Here is a 20,513-nt window from a genome sequence, read left to right as displayed (position 1 = left end):
ATTGGTCTTATCATGATAGATATATAGATCACGTCTATCACAATAGATGATCTTCTTAATCAGGTCATTATTGGAGCAGATACTGGAATAGTGGATCCTATCTGTAGGAAAGCATAAATGTCATTTACAATACAGCATTAAAGGACTTGGATTATAATTAAGACAGAAAAACCTAATTATAACATCCTAGAAGATATAAAAATTTAAAAATATACTTGAAATTGCAATATTGTCAATTTTGACAGGCTGAATTTTTTTTTTTTTTTTTTACATGCTTTTGCATTTGAAAGCCAACCTGTGTTATAGACCATCCAGGAAAAAAATCCTCATGATCAGGGCAACTAATTAACCAACAGTTATTTTCATTATTGATTAATCTGCCAATCGGTTCTGTTTTTTTTTTTTGCAGCTCTACATATTTCCCACCACACCTTTAACACTATTTTAACATTAGTAGCCTATAACAAATGGTTTTATTTAAAATAAAAGGACATCTTTCATAGGAATAATGCTGGCCTCATTGTGTGGAGTGGCAGAACAAGCAGCTAAGCAGTGGCTTGATTCAGTCAAGTCAATGTAATTGTCAGAATGTGTGGTGGCCAGCAAAAGATTGACCAGTATCAAGACTAGATAGATAGAAGGGGTTTCATTTTTATTGAGTCTAAAGGTTGCCGTCTTGGTCATTGTGGCGAAACATTTAAAAACACCTTTTCAAGCAATAATTTTGCAGTTTCCTTTCAAGATAATGGAAATAATTGATTGTAAATAAAAGCAGATTAAATTATGGATTTAACATTCTTGTTCTGCCCTCACAGGAACCATGGGAATACCACTACCCAACTGCGTTTGGGAACCAATATGTTGAACATATTCTACTTGTCTGACGGTATTCTGGGCGGCAGAAGACAAATGGTGAAAAACTAGTAATAAAGGACTTCCCCGTGAAAGCACAGTGCACACCAAATCCTCATCCTCTCCTTTTCAGCCAGCATCTTCCTGGGTTGGATGGCTCTGAACGACAAGATGCAGTAATGGAAGTCTACGTGCAATTCAGCACTGTAGCCATGAAGCAGCTCAAAGGGTAGGGTTTGCTGTGAGCTTGCCTCACCCTACCCGACCACCCACTCATCCACCACCCCATTCAACTCCACCTGAGAGGGGAGTCCCACGTTGAAGCATAATCCTGCATCCCTACCCATCTCCTCAACCCTCCCTCCACCACCTCCACCACGGCTTTGGAAGACGAACATGACGTGCATTGCGAAGACACTGGTTGATGTCTGATATATATACCTCTGAGGTGTCGAGCGTAAAACCAGTGGAGCAATGAATGGCGGAAAGGACTGTGAGGCGGGAGATGAGAGGCAGGCCGTCCCTGTCCAGGTCCCCATTGGCTGGCAGCGCAAGGCGGAGCACAGCAGAGGGGTCATATACATAAGGTAAGAAGAATTCATCCATCAGAGGTCGGACACCAGACAAGTGTGCTACTTGAGACAAATCTATCAGGGGAGATAAATTTCAAAACACTGTTCACTGTTCTGAACAGAAGGTCACCATAATTTTGTCAGTTCTGGGCACTTACCCCAGAAAAACAAGCTTTGTAGCACCAGCATTGTCCTTCATAATTTGAAGTTGAAGAGAAAAGAAAATTGCAAAACTGATTTTAAAAATCTAAAAAACTATTATAGAGACTGAAGGTTTTGTTTCTGGACTCATTTTGATTGTTGGATTGTTCAAATTTCTTCAAGAGTATGATATGGCTGAAATGATCAATGATTATTTTCAAGTTATGATTTGGTCCACAAAATGTCATTTGACCAAGAAAATTAGGAAATCAGACAGAATTTTGACAAATTTTTTGGCAGTACTGAACCTGAATATGGTCATGCCAACAATGCCCATTGCATTAAATGTAATTTAAAAAGTTTGAAGTTTTGCTCCATCTTCACATCTTCAGAACGCTCACTTTGCACCAAACAACAGTCCAAAATTCAACAATAGTCCATTTACATTGTTATAAAACAGAACAGAAGCAAATCCTCACATCCGAGCATCCAGAATTACATTGTCGCATAACAACGTAAAATATTTTGAATTAACTGTTTCATCTCCAGTGTGGCCAATAACTGGTCAGTTCAATAGTACAAATTTCATTGCTCTGATATATTTATGGTAAACGTCAGCTTTTGGTGTCCATTCCTTTCAAATCAAAGAGCACCAATAGGTTTGTTTACTTGCTACACATGGATAAAGTTCTTCTAATTGATTGGCTCTGCAGGAGATGGACAGAAACATGGTGGCTGTGTTTTTGATGCCATTGCTCACTGTGAGGAGTCATGGTTACTCTGTACTGCTGTCATCACAGTATGCCGTCCCTCAACAGGTGAAGGGCAACCCACATGTTTTCTTAAGACGCGAAAATAAATTTTGGTAAATTTTGGATGTGGTTGACAAATTTCACAAACCCATTGGCTCCTTAAAGAAACCAGATTTGACTAATGAGTTGGACCCTGTGACAGTCACTGTGTCATGTAGACTGGAAGTTGGTGTCCTTCCCGATATATGAACACTAGCACGTGTATTTACCAGCCACAATGAACTAAAGCAGTTGGCTGGTGTCAGGTTTATTTTGGGTGTTGGAAAGAATCCTGTCTACTTCTGTGACCGTGGCCTGATACTGTCACCACACACTTGTATTTGCTCATATTCTTAACATTTAAAATGTGCGTTTGCTTCAGGGATGTGCAGTTACAGATCTGCACAGCAGATATTTTCACAGCAGCTGTGACTGATGATTCAGTCACTGGTTGTTTTGTCAACTCATCAGTGCTATGTGTTTGATAGAAACCAATGGTACACAGTGTGCTTCTTTCATTGGTGGCAAGTTTTAAATGTTTTACAGGAGGTATTTGTCAGGTTTTCCCAACTTTTTTGGGCACATTGTTTTTCATTTCTCATGGGTTCTTTCCTGCAGCTGTGACCTCCCGATCACTTTTCTAATTTTTATCTTTAGTCTTTCAATAGTTTTACCCTGATTGGGCAAAAAGAAGAAACCCCAGATTTGTCTATTATGTGGAAACCATAATGACACACAGTGGAGTCCAAAAGTCTGAGACCACTTTCTCATTCACTTGCATGGGAAAGGAAAAACGGTTGGAGAAGTTGAGGGATAATTTTCTTGCTGTATCAAAATCAAATTAAATCAGGTTTATTTATTTAGCACATTTAAAACAACAGGGTTCAACCAAAGGGACAAATAATATAAAATGTATGAATAACAATGAATGGCACTGACTGATGTCCAAGCTGAGAGTTAGATTAACTACTGGCTGCCTCCATATTTAAACATTCATTAGTGCTAGTGTTAGAGTGATGAATTGATCTTCTGATGAACTGGACGAGTTTGGACTTTTTATTCAAAATGCTGTTCAGTCGCTGTTGTCCGCTGCCAATATGGTACAGACGTCTTCTGCTTCACAGGTACTGAAAATGTTTTTAATTCATATGGATAACTGTGTAATTTCATGGTTGCAGGCCTGTAAACATGCTACGCCTGTCAGTGGAGCATCAATGGTTTGTTTTCTTCTTGTGAGTCAGGAATGAAATTGTGGTGGGAGCACACATAATGCACACTATTTCACATAAAAATGTTCAGTTAAATGCAAAATATTATTGATTATCAGGAACGTCACTTCAGAAATATTTCATGATATTCAACAACCTATTTCAAACAACGCAAATAAGTGCTGCCACATGTGATATCATCGGAGCATTTGTGCTCTGGAGCTACACCAGCTGAAGTCTGCCCTCGGCCTAATGTTGTTTTCTGTGTGCAGTCCCAGCGGCTCAGTGCTGTCCAGCTTGGAGCAGGTGAAGACCTACCTGCTGACAGATGGAACCTGCAAATGCGGCCTGGAGTGCCCACTCATCCTCCACAAGGTAATGTTTTGTTTTTTTGATTTTACAGCTGCCTTTTGAACTTGACTCCAGAATACAACGTAATTAAAGATGAAGGTGGAGGTCACAATCTGCAAATGAAATTAAGATGCTGTTGTCCAAAAAATTCCAGCTCAACGAGGCCCCCAAATGGATTAAAAACAATCGTATCTAAATGTGCATGAGCAGGTGGCCTTTGTGTATGTGACATGTTGGTCATTGTTTTTATAACAAGCTTTATTAATCATCTGTTCACTGGAGGGTAACAGTGACAGAAAAAGGGAACGATGTGAACCCCACATCATTTTAAGTGTGCATTAGCAGACTGTGTTGAGCAGGATTTTGGTTTAGTTTGTGGGGTCATGTGTGCTTTGTCAGGTCTTTACAGTCACATTGTAAGAAGAATATTTTAGTTCTTTAGTACATTTTCTCACATTTACTTTTGGAGGAGAAGTAAAGGTCAGTGAAGATACTGCATGATTGCTTGTGCAGGGGTTTTGGCCACTCTGTCGTATTGTGCCGACTACGTTTCATACCTTTAACACAGATGGGAAAACATTTAATTTAACATTCCATAAGCCTTTTGCAATTTTAAGGTTTGTTAATTTTGATATTTAATTTATTTTGCAGGAATTAAATGCCACTTGACTGTTGCATTTAGTAATTGCTTGTAAAAAAAAAAAAAGTGACTGACATCCAGGGCAGATGTGATGATGTCGGTGATCAAGAAATATGTACTTGCTCAAAGTCACAGAGAATAAGTGTTAGCTAAATGGCTCTTTAAACTACATGATATTTTAATTCAGAGCAGACAATCAGCTGTTGACGTGTCTTGGCCTCAAGATAGAACACATTACGTATTTGACATTCATGACTGCAGCAGGAAAGGAGGGAAGGAGATGGAGAAGGAAGTAAACATGTCTGTGAGGAGGAAATTGTGTCACTCTAGTCAAACCAAGGTGAAAACAACTTCTGACAGGCTATTGTTAAAGTGGGGCTTTTGTTTGTGTGGAAATGGTCTTTTGAGTATCAAAAAGTCACCGCTGTCAGCTTGAAAGGTGGCTGTAAAAATTTTGGACTTTTGTCCTTCACGGAGTCTGGTGGATGAGGTCCGCTTGAGTTAATGTGTGTTTCAATGAATTCCAATAGTGACCAGTTTTCACAGTGGAAAAAAAAGTATTAAAATGCCCATAGAAAGCTCTCAAACCACTTCCTGAAGCATAATCCACTTCTCTGCTGCCGTTTCATATGCTCAGGACGTTTGAAATAAATTCACACTGACCACTTCCGCTGATCTCTGTGAAGGACCAATCTACAAATGTCGGGGTGCTCTGAAGCATCCACTGTATCACATTACATGGAGTAATCCGACCGATTATCCTTCTTGAAGCTAAATTTGTCCCCAACACACCCTGTCTGTCCAATCAGGCTGATATCCTCTCATCTGTGAAAACGTTGGCTTCTCTGCTCTATTATTGATGTTTTAATTAAGCAAATATAAACCCCACCAATCCTTAAACATTCTCCTCCGTACACTCCTCTACATGCTCCTTAGAGTGTCGGCCGACCAAGAATGGTGATTAAAAACATTTCCAAACATCAATTTGATGTTGTGGTTGTTATGGTTCATTTCTCGCTGTATATGTGACGCTTTCTGTGACACTGACATGAAAACGTAAGATTTGATTCTCTGCTGCTCTGAGACATAAAGTGTGTGTACAATTCTTAGCTAACACCTGGCTGTAATTGACATGATATTCAAGGGTGAGCTGCTGCATATTGACATGGCACCATGAAGTCGTCAGCATCCCTGTAAGTCCTCGGATTAGCCACAAACCCATGATAATCAGCTTACTGTTATCTTTGATTTCATGATCACTGGATATCCCACCTTTCACTTGAATAAATTATGATTGTCCCAAAAGCCTTGTGTACCACTTGCACTCTCAAAAAGAAGCGTAACAATTGTATCCAACTGAATCCATCCATCTGTATGTATTTTGACCATCTGAATGGATCATTTAAACAGGTATCTTCATATATGATTGGAGATTTTGACTTCTGGAAACCATGAATTGAAGAGTTTGGTGCATTGACATGAAGTCATGGATCTGAAAAACATAATTGGACCATGGTCACTTTTCTTTTACCCTGTAGAAATCTAATTTAAAACATCAAGAAAGAATGAAACATGAAGATATTGCAAGATTTGTATGAGCATCACCGTTCTGACTGATTGGTCATATGCCATGAATTATAGTCTGGTCTTTTCATTCATCTGGCTCGGAGTACATGACAACAGTATTAGATAGTATCCAAAACAAATGCAAAGAAAACAATGACATTGTAACTGTGAATTTATTGTTGTTAATGCATTTTCAGGTGTTCAACTTCGACCCAGGGGCAGCGGTCAAGCAGAGGACAGCGGAGGATGTGAAAGCAGATGAAGACGTCACCAAACTCTGCATTCACAAGAGGAAGCTTCTGGCCGTGGCCACGCTGCACAAGAGCATGGAGACACACCCACCTCTGACGCTGACCAGTCCAGGGGGAGGTACGAGCACATATAAATAACAATTGTTTCAACTCAAAAATCAATGTTTTCATTTGATGGCCTGCCTCAGACACACCAAGTAAAACATGCAGAGGTAAGCCGGTGGCTGGTGTTCCTATCTGCAGTAACTTAGTATGTGTTTCTGCTGAATGAAACACCAGCAACCAGCCAAATGTAGGTGGTTAAATGTTTTATTTCTTCTCAGTTGTCATTTTTATGGGTTGCCAGCCACTGTGGCCACTATACATAATGGCTTTTCTGACATTTTGTCCAAGGTGTTTATGTGGATTTAACTCAAATGTGCTTTGTTTGGCAGGTACATCATCTGTGGTTGCTGCGCACTCCATGACTCAACGAGCAATAAGGACTAAACCCCACGATGTTCCGCCCAATGCTGTTGTTCCCGACTGCAAGAGTCCTTTCAAGATGATGATGGCAGCTGGACAACAGCAGCAGAGGCTGTATCCACCCCAGGAGATGGGTGGAGCCCAGCAGTCCGAGATCTACTCTGGGTATACGAGGCCACAGAGGCTGGGCAGTGTGGAGCCAGGCCCCAAATCCCCTTACCGGGCTGGGTATGGAGGCATGCTGAGCCCACCTCCCTCCAGTGCTAAGCTGTATGGAGATGGCTCACAGTCTCCCAGTGCAGACACTCTGGGCAGCCCTGAGGGGTTCCCAAGGACCAATCCTTGTGGTTTTCCAGGAGCTGGCAGTCCCGGCTCAGCCTCCATCCATGGGAATACTAGGACGCCTCTTTCCCCACCCAGCGTGATGCTCCATGGCTCCCCTGCGGGCCAGCCATCCTGTGCCATGACAGGGAGGACTAGCACGCCCCTCTCCCCAACGGCCACTGCCAAAAGCCCTGTCATGAACATGAACATGCCACGGGGGAACTTCCCCCCTGGTGTGGATATGCCCCGTGCAGCATTTCACCATAAAACACAGCCCCCTGTGCACCCCGTGCCGCCCCCTCCATCCATACCACCCTCCTGTGCCCTTCAGAAAAGGCAGTTGACCTCTGAAAAAGATCCCTTAGGCATCCTGGACCCTATCCCCAGCAAACCAGTCAGCCAGCCCCCCACCAACGCCCCAAACCCCTCCAACTTCCAGCCTAACATCCACTCTCAGGTACCAATGATGAATGTAAACATACCCCCTCCCGCCATTGTTCCCTTGCCAAGCAACTTACCTTTACCCACAGTGAAGCCTGGGCCTGTGGGGCATGGTGGCCATGTTCAGAGGACTCAACAGGGTGGTCCAGCTTCCTCCATGTCCCCCTCCCCTGTCACTTCCCCTGTCCACATGGCCGGGCCTGCCCTTGGGAGAGTTGAGGCCTCCCCTCATCGCTCACGCTCATCCTCCACCTCCTCTGATCATGGGAACTTTGCAATGCCCTCTGGGCACCAGGGCCCTTGTGGCACCATGAAGGTTCCTCCTCGTTCCCCCAGGTCAGCTATGGGATCTCCCAGGCCAGCCATGCCCTCCAGCCCCTCCACCAACAAAACAGACCCACTCCACCAGTACAAAGACTCCCAGCTGCTGCCCGGGATGGGAAACTCGATTGGCACCCAGCAGCACGGCAACCCCATGTACTCACCCACCTCGTCCTCCTCGTCAACCTCTTCTCTGGTGACCCCCAGCGCTTCCCAGAAGGGCCACCCAGGACTCCTGGGGATGCCCCTCAACCAGATCCTCAGCCAACAGAATGCCGCCTCCTTCCCCGCCAGCAGTCTCTTGTCAGCTGCAGCCAAAGCACAGCTAGCAAATCAAAACAAACTCAGCGCTGCTGGCAACAGCACTGCTGGCATGACTGGTGGTGGAGTTGGTATGGCAGGCATGGGGGCAGGTGGCGGAGGTAATGGTGGGGGTGGTGGGCATCCTGGCCCTATGAGTGGCCCTCGAGGCATGGAGGGACACAGCACTTTAAACCCCATGCTCCCGCCAAACTCCACCATGCTGCTCAACACTCCTGAGGGCCAGAGTGGTCGGGCAGCTCTTAGAGACAAGCTCATGGCCCAGCAGAGGGACCCCATGCGCAAACGGAAGCAGTCGTCAGGCAGCGCAGCTGTAAACCATGACAACAGTAACAACATGGTCTACAACATGCTTAACAAATCAGGCATGGGAGGACCCCACATGCCAGGGCCCAGTGCGACTGAGCAGCTGCGAAAAGTGGGCCGACTTGGAAACCTTCCCCCAAACACCTCCATGGCCCAGCTTCTCCAGTCCATGAGCTGCCAGAGCTCCCACAACCTGGCTGGGAACAGCCATCGTCCAGGTCTTAGCCCTGGTCCAGGGCAGGGTCCTCAAGGAGCTGCACAGCTGCACTACAACGACAGCACAGGCATAGTCCCTGGTGGCCCTCAGCAGAGCCTCCTTGCCCAGCAGAGGCTGCGGGGTCCAGGAGATGCCATGCAGCACTGCCAGAACATGGACACGTCTGGGGGCCATCTGGGTTCTCGTCCAGGCCAGTTCCCTGACATGATGGCCCCAATGCAGGCTTCCTCCATGAGTAACTGTGGGCCTATGGGGCCAGGCGGTGGACCGGTGGGCCCTGATGGCATGCCACTGGGACGCCCCAACACAAACCCCCCACCGCTATCCCATCCTGGACCTCATCCATCACAACAGAACCTCCTTCACAGTATGGGGCGGACTAACATGGTGGTGATGTCACATGGAGGTGGTGATGGAAGCTGTACACAGACTATTTCTGATACAGGTGAGACAGCAGCACTACAGTACCTCAGGTCTGCTAATTGGGCTGAAAATGCTATTGCTAAACTCAGCATTAGTCATCTTACCAAATTGATCAGGGTTAATAGGATCTTAATTTTAAGCAAAATGGACACAACAATCAATTTAAAATACATTTTATAGTACCAGTAGTGTATCTTTTTAGTCTTGATGGTTGAATTGTATCTAGATTTATCAAATGTTGGAATTGCAGTGTATGACATCAGACGCTAAAAGTCAGATTGTTAAGGATAATATTTATGAACACTTATTTTAACCCTGTGTTACATCTACTCTGGTAGATTTAAATACTTAACAGCAACTTTGATAATCCCAGTCGCCCCACTAATAGAAATAATCAGAAGAATTATGAGATTGACCATCCTCTGGCTGGAGGATGGTGTTGATGTCCCCCTCTTTTCTTTGTGATAAGTCACTGGTTGGATAAAGATGTGGTTTCTATGGTTATGGGTGACCCAAAACTAGGATTTAGGTGATAGGCCCTGAGCCTGGACAGTTTGGCTCCTCCAGTATCTTTGAGCTAATGAGCAGGCCCCTCATCTTTGGAAGCTCAGCTAATTGTCAGTCAGCCAGTGTTTCCCTTTGTTTTATTTGTATGCTAGCATCAGTCAATGGTGTAAGAAGATGGAAATGGGATCTGCATCACGCTTTAAGGGAAGCAGCCCAGATAGGGCACTCTTAAGAGCTTCTCCCAGCTAGCTGGTCGCTATAGTAACGATGGACCCTGAATAGAGACCAGAGTGAAGCCTTTGATGAGGGTTTTGGCCTGTGTGTGTGATTGAATGACTGTGTGTGCATGTCTACTTGTGTTTTACAGTGTGTGTTCTTCTGTTTTATTTGTGTGCATATGAATAACTTTGTGTGTGACTATGGTTTTTTTTTTTTGTGTGTGTGTGTGTCTGTTTACGCACATTCATGTTAGTGTTTGTTTTAAAAGCACTGAAAAGACCTAGATCGTATTTTTTCTTTCCTTCCCTGTGTGCTGTGGGGCTGGGCTATGAGTTTATGTATTCATCATGCATCTGTGTGTCCTCATATGGTTTATAATGGAGATAACACCAAGGTCTGCTGCAGGCCACCTGTTCTTATCACCAGGTGCCTTGTTATTCTGTATTTCTCCTAAGTCAGGTCATTGAAATTCAGGTGGTCTGGTGTGGGTCAGGAGGTAGAGCATGGCGGTTGTTGCCAGCGGAGGTGGGAAAGGGAGAAAAAAGTCACTGCAAATTGTAGTTTTGACATTTACATTTTTGATATCGTCATAGTGACTCCAGCAACAATCATTTTAATCATCATATCTGAGGTTTGTAGTTTTCTGCATTTGATGCCTAAAGCGCTGGGAGAAAACCTATTCCATATCCTCATTTATGTGACGTAAAACTAAAAAAAAACATGAAAAATAATGACACACCTGTTAAAGCAACACCTGCCTACTTCATTTCAAGCTATGGCCTTATTTTGGATTTCATAAGTTAAAAAATGAAACAAAGATCGATGTGTCTAAAGCTGTTTGTAAATACAGCCATGGCAGTGTTATATTTTCATCATAACTGAACCAACATGCAGGCACGTCTGACTCAACACCATATGGGGTTCGACTCTGAGGAGGAAGAGAGACAACCTGTTGTGTCCTCCTGTTGCTTATGTCATGCCTGTTTTTATTATTTAGGGTTATGTCGCCAATCTATTAGCTAATCTATTTTTCTGCGTTTTTTTTCTCTTTGCAGTATATACAACCATGTGTATTCTGTTCCATCAGTTAATTTTTTTAGTCACATATCAAGTGAAATGCCAAACATCTGCCGCATACGTCCTGTGAAAACCTCCCACTTGTCTCCTTTTTATAAACATTATATGCTAAATACTTTGACTTTTTTGGAGATCAAAGCGGTTGCAGAGTATCATTAACTATATTATTACAAACATGTTGGATAGATTTCTTACCTCATTTTAAAAACATAACCCTGCATAGGCCCTGTCTTGTCTGCTGCTCCTACTCTGTTATTTATATTGTAATTATTACTGCCAGTAGCCGATACCAGCCTCTACTGGTGCCATATATGTGTTCATTCATGTACACCCTTGTGTCATGGTTGTAAAACAGGTGATACAAACATTTAGGGGATCTGGTCAGTAAAACATTACTCTGCAATCCCTCTAGTGGCCCAAAACTAATTGGTGCTTCTTCCTTTCTTTTTTCTTTTTTTAAAATAAATAAATAAATAAAACATTAAGAATCTCACAGATGACCAATACAGCAAATTAAATCAACTCAGCTCCTGAAGAAGGTTAAGTCAGCTGTCCAGGGTCCCTGGTGGCAAAACAAGCAATCAGAGGCTCTTGGGATGAAAGAATATTTTGTCACCAAATGGCAGATGTTATGCTGGTGAGTAGCTCTGTAGATTTCCCAGTACTTGAAGCTAATTTGGATGACATGTTAGGGATCTTAAGAGCGCTGAAAGCTCTTTGAAAGTGTCCTAGTCAGTGCCTTCTTAGCATTAGCCTCTAAGCATCTGTTTCTAGACAGCTAGCAAGCTTTGAACAACCCCCCCCCTCTCCTGCCATCAACAAATACTCCAAAGTTCATTGTAAACCCCCCCAGACCTCCTGCCACCCAGCTGACTGCCCCCCCATCCCCCAGCAGGCGAAAATCACACCACCCGACCCTCGTAACCCCCCTCATCCACCCACCCAACTCCCCCAACAAGCTTCCTGGCAGCAGACAGCACCACCAATCATCACCCGGTAGCCATGGCAACCTCCCTCGGCAACAGCCGTCACTATATCATAGCAGTAGCGGAGGATGTGGGGAGGTAGGGGGGAGGGGTTGGCCGAGTCGTGGCTCTCAGCGTTAGAGGGGAGGGAGAGGGGAAGAAAGACGAGAAGAGAAAAAAAAATGGAGAACACACACAGCTGCCCTTCAGCTACGTAGCATCGCACCAGCTGCTCCAGTCGCCACTTGTCCACACACACACACAAACACACACACACACACACACACACACACACACACACACACACCATTAGGCCTTAGAGATTTTGTATCTGCTTCAGCTTTGTCTGCATAACATTGCTGCTGGGTTTTCTCTCCATTCATTGATACATTTGTTGCCTTGATATATATTGTTCATGTTGTGTTTTTGTGTGTTTTGCTAACAAGTCAGTCTGTACCACAAATCTAGCAGCATGTCTATCTGTTAGTTGTGGGTGCAACAGATTGAACAGATTGTTAATGTGCAACTCATGATCATATTCTGGTCTGAAAAGGTATAAATTCCACCCAACTGCTCAGCAGATAATAGTAGACGTACTTCATTGACTATTAGCACTAAAAAAAAGTACAATGACACCAGAGTTAAGAACAACTGTCTTTAAATTGTGTCTCTGAAAAATCTTTTTGCATCATATGCACACTCAGCGATGTAAATCCTTTCAAAAACCTGTGTGAAAAGTGTTTACCAAAGTTTGAATGTATTTGGGCGACCTACGATTAAGAATAATAAGAATAAGTCATTTTGTATTTTCATACAGTGTACTACTAAGCAAAGGAGTAAAACAAAACAAACTCATTCTCATCTTGTGAGAAACCATGGATTCAAGTCATTCGAAGCATAAGTTTCTTGCAGCAATGGATCAAAGTAGGACAGCGATGAGACCGTCTATGGACGGTCTCATCGCTGTCCTACTTTGATTTGGAATTGGTTTATTGACAAAAAATAATTGTTTTTGGAATTCTAGGCGTAGTCATACCAAATAGAAATAGTGCATGTCAGACCTTCCTCTGTGCAGTTTCAGGTACAGGGGACACTGACAGCTTTTTTCTTTGCTCTCTGATGTCAGCTTCACTGTTTTAAAGGTGCAGAGGTGCAGCAGTGACATCCTTTTGACTTGTATGTCCCAATGGTTTTGCAGGAAACCCGTCATCCCTTGGCTGTGGTGTGGGAGGCCTGCAGCCACATGTCAGCACTGGCGCAGGTCAGATGTACCAGCAGCAGGTCCACCAGGGCATGCAGCAGGGGGTGGCCTCCCACCCAGCCTACCAGGGCCAGCAGCACTTTCCTGACAACCCACCCTACACAGACAGCAACATTGCCAACGCTGGCTCTATGGCCTGCCTCTACCAGAACTACCAGGTGGGATGATGAGTTAGCTTTTAATCTCTGTATCTTTCCAGATAGTTTCATAAAAGCATTTTTCATAATGTTGTGACCTTGATGTTGTGTCCACAGCAGGGGATGTTGCCTCACTCACAGTTTGGGGAGGGGCAACAGCCCCAGGGAGAGGGGCTTCCAGCGGGTACACCTGGCTCTGACAGGGGCCCCGGTGGAGGTCCGGAGTCGGTGGATGCCATCTACAGAGCTGTTGTGGACGCCGCCAGCAAGGGCATGCATGTTACCATAACCACCACAGTGAGCGGGACCACACAGGCGAGTCCGGTGCCTGCCCTCAGCGCCATGAGTGCCTTCACTGCCTCCATAGGGGAGCCTGTCAACCTCCCCCAAGCAGTTAGTGCAGTCCTGCACGGGCACCAGGAAGGGGAGGCGTTACCCCAGCAGACCAGGCCGAGGCAGGTGAGGCCAGGACGGGGTCAGAAGAACATGGATCCAGGGAAAAGCACTCCAGATGGCCCTGACGCCAATGACTACTTCCGTTCTCCTGGCCGTGGGACTCCCAGGGGGCAATGGGACGGGGAGACGCAGCATGGGGGAGGTTTCGACGCTCTCAGCAACAACAGCGCCTGGGGAGGTGAGGAGTTTCTGGAGTGTTCTACCCAGGTGAGGAGTAGCCCTTGCATGGAGCGACCCGCCAGCTTAGCTCCCGCCCCACCCTGCCCCACTGAGGGGTCCAACGATCATGGCCTGGCCATGGCCCACGATAAGGCCTTTCTCGACGAGGGCTACCGCTTCACCAACTGCAGCCGGACACCTGCGAACTACAAGGAGCGTCTGGAGCAGACAGTCGAACGCTGCGCCCATATCAATGGTGCCACCCCTCACTTTAACACTCGGGGTTACGGAGAAGTCCTGGGCCCCCCACGGCAGGAGCTGACGGGGGACGACCAGTCACCCAGTTCCTCCACTAGCCTGGAGGGTCCCCTGGCCACAGCCAAAGACTACAGCCACTACAACGGCCATTTCAACGGTATGGCGCCCAGCCCCTCGGACACAAAGAGCCTGAGCAGCGAGGAGGACCTGCGGCAGCCTGACTCTCCCTCGTCAGAGCTGCTCCACTACCGGTCCAGGACCTTCAACATGGGAGAGCTGGTCTGGGGCCAGCTGAAGGGCTTTCCATCCTGGCCTGCCAAGCTGGCCGGGGACGAACAAGTGCACAGCGCTGCTATGCAGTTGCGGGAGCAGGCCAAGGTGAGAAACCAGTCTGTGACCACCTGTCTTATCATTTTACCAGCCAATTTGAAATTTCTGACTAAATAAGACTAACGGCAGATTTCAGTGGCTGGTGCACTTTACAAACTTAGCAGCCAGAAATGTTTCCTATAAATTCATATTAAAAGTTCTGTAGAGTCTTGGATTACAGCAAGTTATTTTCCACTGTAAGATGGTTGCTTGCCAGAAAGTCAAGATGAGAGAATATGTTGTATTTGACTGTAACCAATTTTTCCTCAGATGGAAATTTATTGCAACTCTGAAAAGTCAGAAGGAAACAAGAGATATTTTGTCCACTGGCCACAGAGGCCAACATGCTCTAAACACCATTTTACCTGCCAAATTCTAACTTCAGAACAGAAAAGGTTTGACTTATGACTGTGAAATTAAGTTGTAGACGTGACAAACTGATGACAGTCTAAATTCAGCATCATTTTGGTTGGTGGGAAATTCTCATTCTGCTGCTGAACAGTCTTGGCTGTACTCAGGTGTTTTCTCTGCTTTTCATACAGGTAGAGCCAGAGAAGCTAAAAACACTAACTCACGACCTGGAGGCACTTGACCGAGCCGCCAAAAGAGGCCTGAAGTAAGTAAAACTACACATTTTAGCCTGAATGTCAGATCTGATAATCAGCCAGGCCGATAATCAGTCGACCCCCTCTATTCCTTACATGTTTGCTCTTGTGTTTTTGGTTTTGGAAATGTAAATAATGTAAAATGTCCAACAGACCGGGGAAACTGAATAATCACTTGGAAGCTGCTATCCACGAAGCCATGAGCGAGCTGGATAAGATGTCAGGCACAGTGAGTATTTAGACCTTTGTTGATCTCACAGAGAGACCGTTTTTTTCCTCATGAAGGATAGCTCTCTCTCCACCTGTCCAGCCTTCACCATCATGTTTCTCTCTGTCCGTCTGCCATCAGATCCCGTCGAGAGATCGTCAGGTGAAGCTCCCCAAGCCTAAGAGGAGGAAAATATCCAGATAACATTGAATGTGTCGGCCCAAGAACGTCCTCAAAGCCTTCGGAGACTTTGTCCGTTCAGCCTTGATGCGATCTGAGCTCTCTAACAGGTGCTACACATGGACTTTCAGTGGTACATCTTTGTTCCATATCGACTTGACTTAATGACTGACCACAGAAGGTGCTGGAAATTCCAATCACCAATACAGTTTTAACTGTAGAAGACAAAAAAAAAGAAAAAATTGAGAAAAACATCAAAAATGGTTGCAATTTGTCTACAGCTCACTGAATTAACTATTTTTTTCTAGTATAAGATAGTAAAATAAACAAAAAAAGCTACAAGCATTACCTTACATATTTAAGAAAAATAGACAGTCCAAATATTTCTGATACATTTTCAATATGTATATAGATAATCCTGAAATTTCATGCTATTAAGAAATGTATGTAAATATTGTACAATGTCATGTACAAGCGTACCTAATGCACATTTTATCTTTTATTGTACAAAACAAAGCAGAAGAAGTGTACCAATGTCTTGGTTTCTATTCAGAAATGCGGTTGCATACGGCCGCATGCATAGGATAAATAAGAATACAGCCTAAAGCTTTTATATGATGAACTGTAAGACGTGCTTTTTTTGTTTTTTTTTGTTTTTTTTTTTGTTTCTTTTTGTTTTTTGGTTTGTTTTTTTAAATGTAAGGGAACAGCAGTGGAACAGGCACGAGTATATGAGTTCTCCATTACGATAGCCACTTCACACCAGTTAAGTGTTCATTTGTATTGGGTAAAAAAAAAAAAAAAAAGATAAAAAACAGAATGAACTTTACCAGCTGAAAGTGTTCAATGTTCCCCTGAGCAGGGCGGGAAACGACCAGCGGCCGGACGAGTGTTGGTAAATCTTCATCTGCTCCACCAGGCACCTTGACAGGAAAAACAACATATTGGGAGATCCAGTCTGGTTGGCAGGTGAATTTTTTGGGTTTACCAATCATCGTAACTGGCAGACAAAAGGAAGTTGGTTACCTGACGTTTTTAGAAGGAAAAATCCACCTTCAGGCAGTTTTACATTTTGTGTTGTTGTTTGAGTTTTCGGAGTTTTGCCAAAATTATTTCCAAGATTTTCCAGAACAATTTCCTACAACTCACAGTGGTTGGGTTAAATCGATTACTTGATTAGTCGATCGAATACCTAGAGGTTTAGGCGCGTTGGGTGAAAGAAGATGAAAGCTGAAGGCTTGGCTCTGAGATGTTGGCATTTCATCGACTAAACAACAAATCGATTCATCAAAACAATATTCAGCGGGTTAATCTATAGGTAAAATAAACACCAGTTGCAGCGTCACCTGATGGCTACCCAGCAAGCTAACATGTAGCTGTTTCTATCAGTATGTTGGTTACCTGGTTACCGTGAAGATGTGTATACGTGCAGCAGGCCAGTGCTCTGATTTCTCCCCTGCTGCTTCCTGAAAGGTTGTGGCAGGAAATTGACTTTGGGGGAGACTTTTAGGAGGAATCCAGCTGTGGCAATCCCGTTTCTCTAATCTCATACTCTGGTTAGTGAAACCAGGTTTGTTGTTTACATGGCGTTCAAGAAATCGGCTCAATAGGGGAAAGCTGGCTGTAAACTGGTGCAGAAATTGGCATCTGTGCCTCATCTATGATGGATTTCTTCTTTTTATTATTGAACAGTACAAATTGATGTTTTTAAAAGAAGGCCCCACTTACTGTTGATGTTTGAGGTCACAGAGACTTCTGTAGCTGGAAATGTTTCCCTTGGCTTCATCTTCTGGCCAGTTATCTGTGGGAAGAAGTAAAACTCCAAACTGAAGTGCAACATAAAATCACCACTAACAGTGGAGCTGGATGGATTTTTCCTTCACCTACGACCAAGAATCACAGTCTGCATTGATGAATTATTTCATTTGGATGTTGTGATCATGTTCTAGTGCTTGTTTGTACAGTGATTTTTTTGATTTTTTTGATTTTTTTTCATGACTGTAGTCGTTTTTGCCACATCTATAGCTTTAGGTAGAGGAACTGAGCTCAGAGGCAGAGTCTAGATTATCAAACAGTAACACTAACATGCTTTTCAGGAGCAGTGAAAGCATTTCTCGCATTTAGGGGCCTTGTGTTTTTATTTTGTTTTATTGTTTTTTCGTTGGTTTGTTTGTTTTGCTTATTGATGTAAATTATTTATGTACAGTACTCCATATTTATTTTAAGCTTTACAAATATGCTAGATGGCAATAATACTACCAAGAGTTGAGAACTCAAGCCTTATATGTGTATATGTATGTTTTGTTTTTTTTTTTGTTTGTTTTTTTAAACAAGTGAATAGATCATGTATTCATAGTCCATTACAAAGGTCTTTTCCCTTTTATTTAAGAAGTGAGCATCACAGATAACACTTTTTTTACCGTGAGGCTTTCTGAGCTACTTGTTTTTGTTACAGACTGTGTCATGGATTTCTTAGTTGAAGAAAATAACCACACTATTTATGAATATGCACGTGTGAAAAGGCAGATGGCGTTTATGTTGGTAACAAATGCAGTTTTAACACTAAAAAACTATCATGAAAGTTTCAAGCCGGAAAGCAGAATCCTCACCGTGATAATCGACCGTGAACTCACATACACACACACAAACACACACACAGGTGCTCCTCCTGATCAAAATCAACCAACAACCTGAAATCACTACAGAATTATCAAGTGCAATATACTAATCGATGGCAAAGATCAACCGTTTAGAAACACTGCATCTCTGATTGTTTGAAACATTTTCTTTTGTACACACCTTCAACAACTCGGACTGTAATTTGTTGCCTGTTTTCAAAATGTCGGCATCTCCTCTGACGTGTAATCTGTTACCCTTTTCTTTTTCAGATGTCCTGACCTAAGAGCCATGAAGTAGTAATTTATTCGTAGCTTTACCTTTACACACACGCCACACCCGTTAAGGCCAACAGCACATTTAATTCTACTAAGGTAAACAAAATATCTGATGCATCCAAATATCATATTACTAAAAAGCCGTTACTTGAACCAAATAGTACACTACTTCACACAGATGAGTATTACTCTCAAATTTCAGTAGTTTTCAAATGTAACCATTGAGAAATATCCAAAACCAGGAGCTTCAAAGTCAAACTATGAATTACAGCCAAGTAAGCAATTTCAACAGTTCTAACTTTATTCGTGTGTTCACACTTTGAAGAACGTTAAAGTCATTTGTACTGTATTTTCTGATGAGATCTCTGACTTATTTCAAAGTATTTTTGACCTTTTTTTGTCATGTGCACACTGAAAAAAACTCAAGGACTTTTTGAAAAAGCTCAGTTTCTGTCCTGGATTTGTAGCAACAAAGCCCGGTAACATCAAGAAAATGTCAGTATTCATTGATGAATATGAGACATCGGTGTTAGCTCAACCCAGTGTGATTATTTTCCATTTTTGATAATGGAAATTCTAAATATCTAAGTCAAATTTTATAGTCTGACGTCTATGCTTTTCAAAGTGTCCCAGTTTTTTCAGTGTGCGCACTTTTAAGGAACCTCAGAGTTGAGTTTTACTGTAAACTGTGGCAAGGAAATCCTCCGGCCTTTTTCAAAATGTGACATTCGGTGTCGAGAACACATGAGCTCTTTCGGTAAAGTTCATTCTGCCTCTCTTCCCCCGTTTTTTTTGTGCAATGACATGCAGGAACCTGGTCTCGTGTTGGGAACCCATGTGTTATGGATCTGTTTTATCAGTTTCATGTTATTTGTGGTCAAGAGTTCAAAGCATTTTTGTGTTTCAGATGGTCTGTGCAGTCTATTTTTTCCTCCTCCAGCCTGTGACTGTGTGTGTGTGAGGGTGATTATTATTTTTATTTTATTTTATTTTTTCTGGTGAACTTGTTTCTGCTCTTTGAATCTCATTTCCCTCTTCCACCCTTTCCTTGTCAGTATTTTATTTTTTCAACTTGTAATTAAGTATATATTTTCTCACTAATATATACTTTACAAAAAATAGACTTGCGTGAAGTATGATGTGCACTTGATTGCTCTTGTTTATTTTTCTTTTTGCATTAATGTGGGCTAGGGATAGTTTGTCAGAGTCCATTATTTTGAGATTGTTTGGACTTTTTTTAATGGTTTGATGTAAGCAGCATTTTTTTGTAAATATTGTGAAACATTACAGGTCATGCAGTGATGTAACATTTTGAACAATGTTGCACAGATGTTTAAGATATTAAAAACATGGTCACTCTTACTTGAATAATCGGTTGTGTTAGGTGTTGTTATGTTCCCTGTTTCCTGATTCTTTCTTCACAGTTCCCAGATTAATTTTATACCAAGTTTAAAAATATGGTTTATATCAGACGTTGGTGTTAAAGCCAGAATTTCCTGTTACACACTGCCCTCTAGTGGGCAAATAGAAGATTGCAATTTTAATATTGTCTACTGAATGTTCCCCACCAAAGATTATGTAGAATTTAGAATAAAAAATTGAGATAATGGTCCGAAATATGAAATTAAAATATAGAAATATATATTATTTAAAGAACAAATTACTGAATACACGGATAATGAACTGTACAGTTTGGTATCTTGTGTTTATTAACCAAAACTATCTAGAATATAATAAATATATATATAATATTCAGTCTATGAAAATGCAAGTCATTATTTCCTTGGAGGAAACTTACCATAAAGTCCATTTAGTAGATGTTCTAGAGCTCTCTCTTGTACTAGATGATCATCAGGAGATTAAGTTTGCCCTAACAAAAAAAATGATGACGTGATGATTGTGTGATATGATCTAAAGCACCACCTTGTGGTGAGATTGTCGTTTCAACTGAGGTTTCCACCTCAAAAAGTAATCATGACAGGACAATTAATATATAAAATAATATATATCTGATATAATGTATATAAT

General features: G+C 42.8%; 1 protein-coding gene across 1 annotated transcript; it reads left to right on the top strand.

Moving 5' to 3' along the window:
* Positions 1-1,319: 1,319 nt before the first annotated feature.
* Positions 1,320-19,832, top strand: mbd5 (methyl-CpG binding domain protein 5). The gene is made up of 10 exons (XM_022761172.1): positions 1,320-1,439; positions 3,837-3,939; positions 6,319-6,490; positions 6,807-9,212; positions 13,157-13,377; positions 13,474-14,607; positions 15,141-15,214; positions 15,357-15,432; positions 15,553-15,701; positions 18,480-19,832. Exons 1-9 carry the CDS (start codon positions 1,327-1,329, stop codon positions 15,613-15,615), a joined length of 4,362 nt encoding a protein of 1,453 aa, XP_022616893.1. The 5' UTR covers positions 1,320-1,326; the 3' UTR covers positions 15,616-15,701; positions 18,480-19,832.
* Positions 19,833-20,513: the final 681 nt, after the last annotated feature.

This window comes from Seriola dumerili, unplaced genomic scaffold, assembly GCF_002260705.1.
Source record: "Seriola dumerili isolate Sdu_G_001 unplaced genomic scaffold, Sdu_1.0 BDQW01000018.1, whole genome shotgun sequence".
NCBI lineage: Eukaryota > Metazoa > Chordata > Actinopteri > Carangiformes > Carangidae > Seriola > Seriola dumerili.
This window is presented reverse-complemented; position numbering and strand designations above follow the sequence as displayed.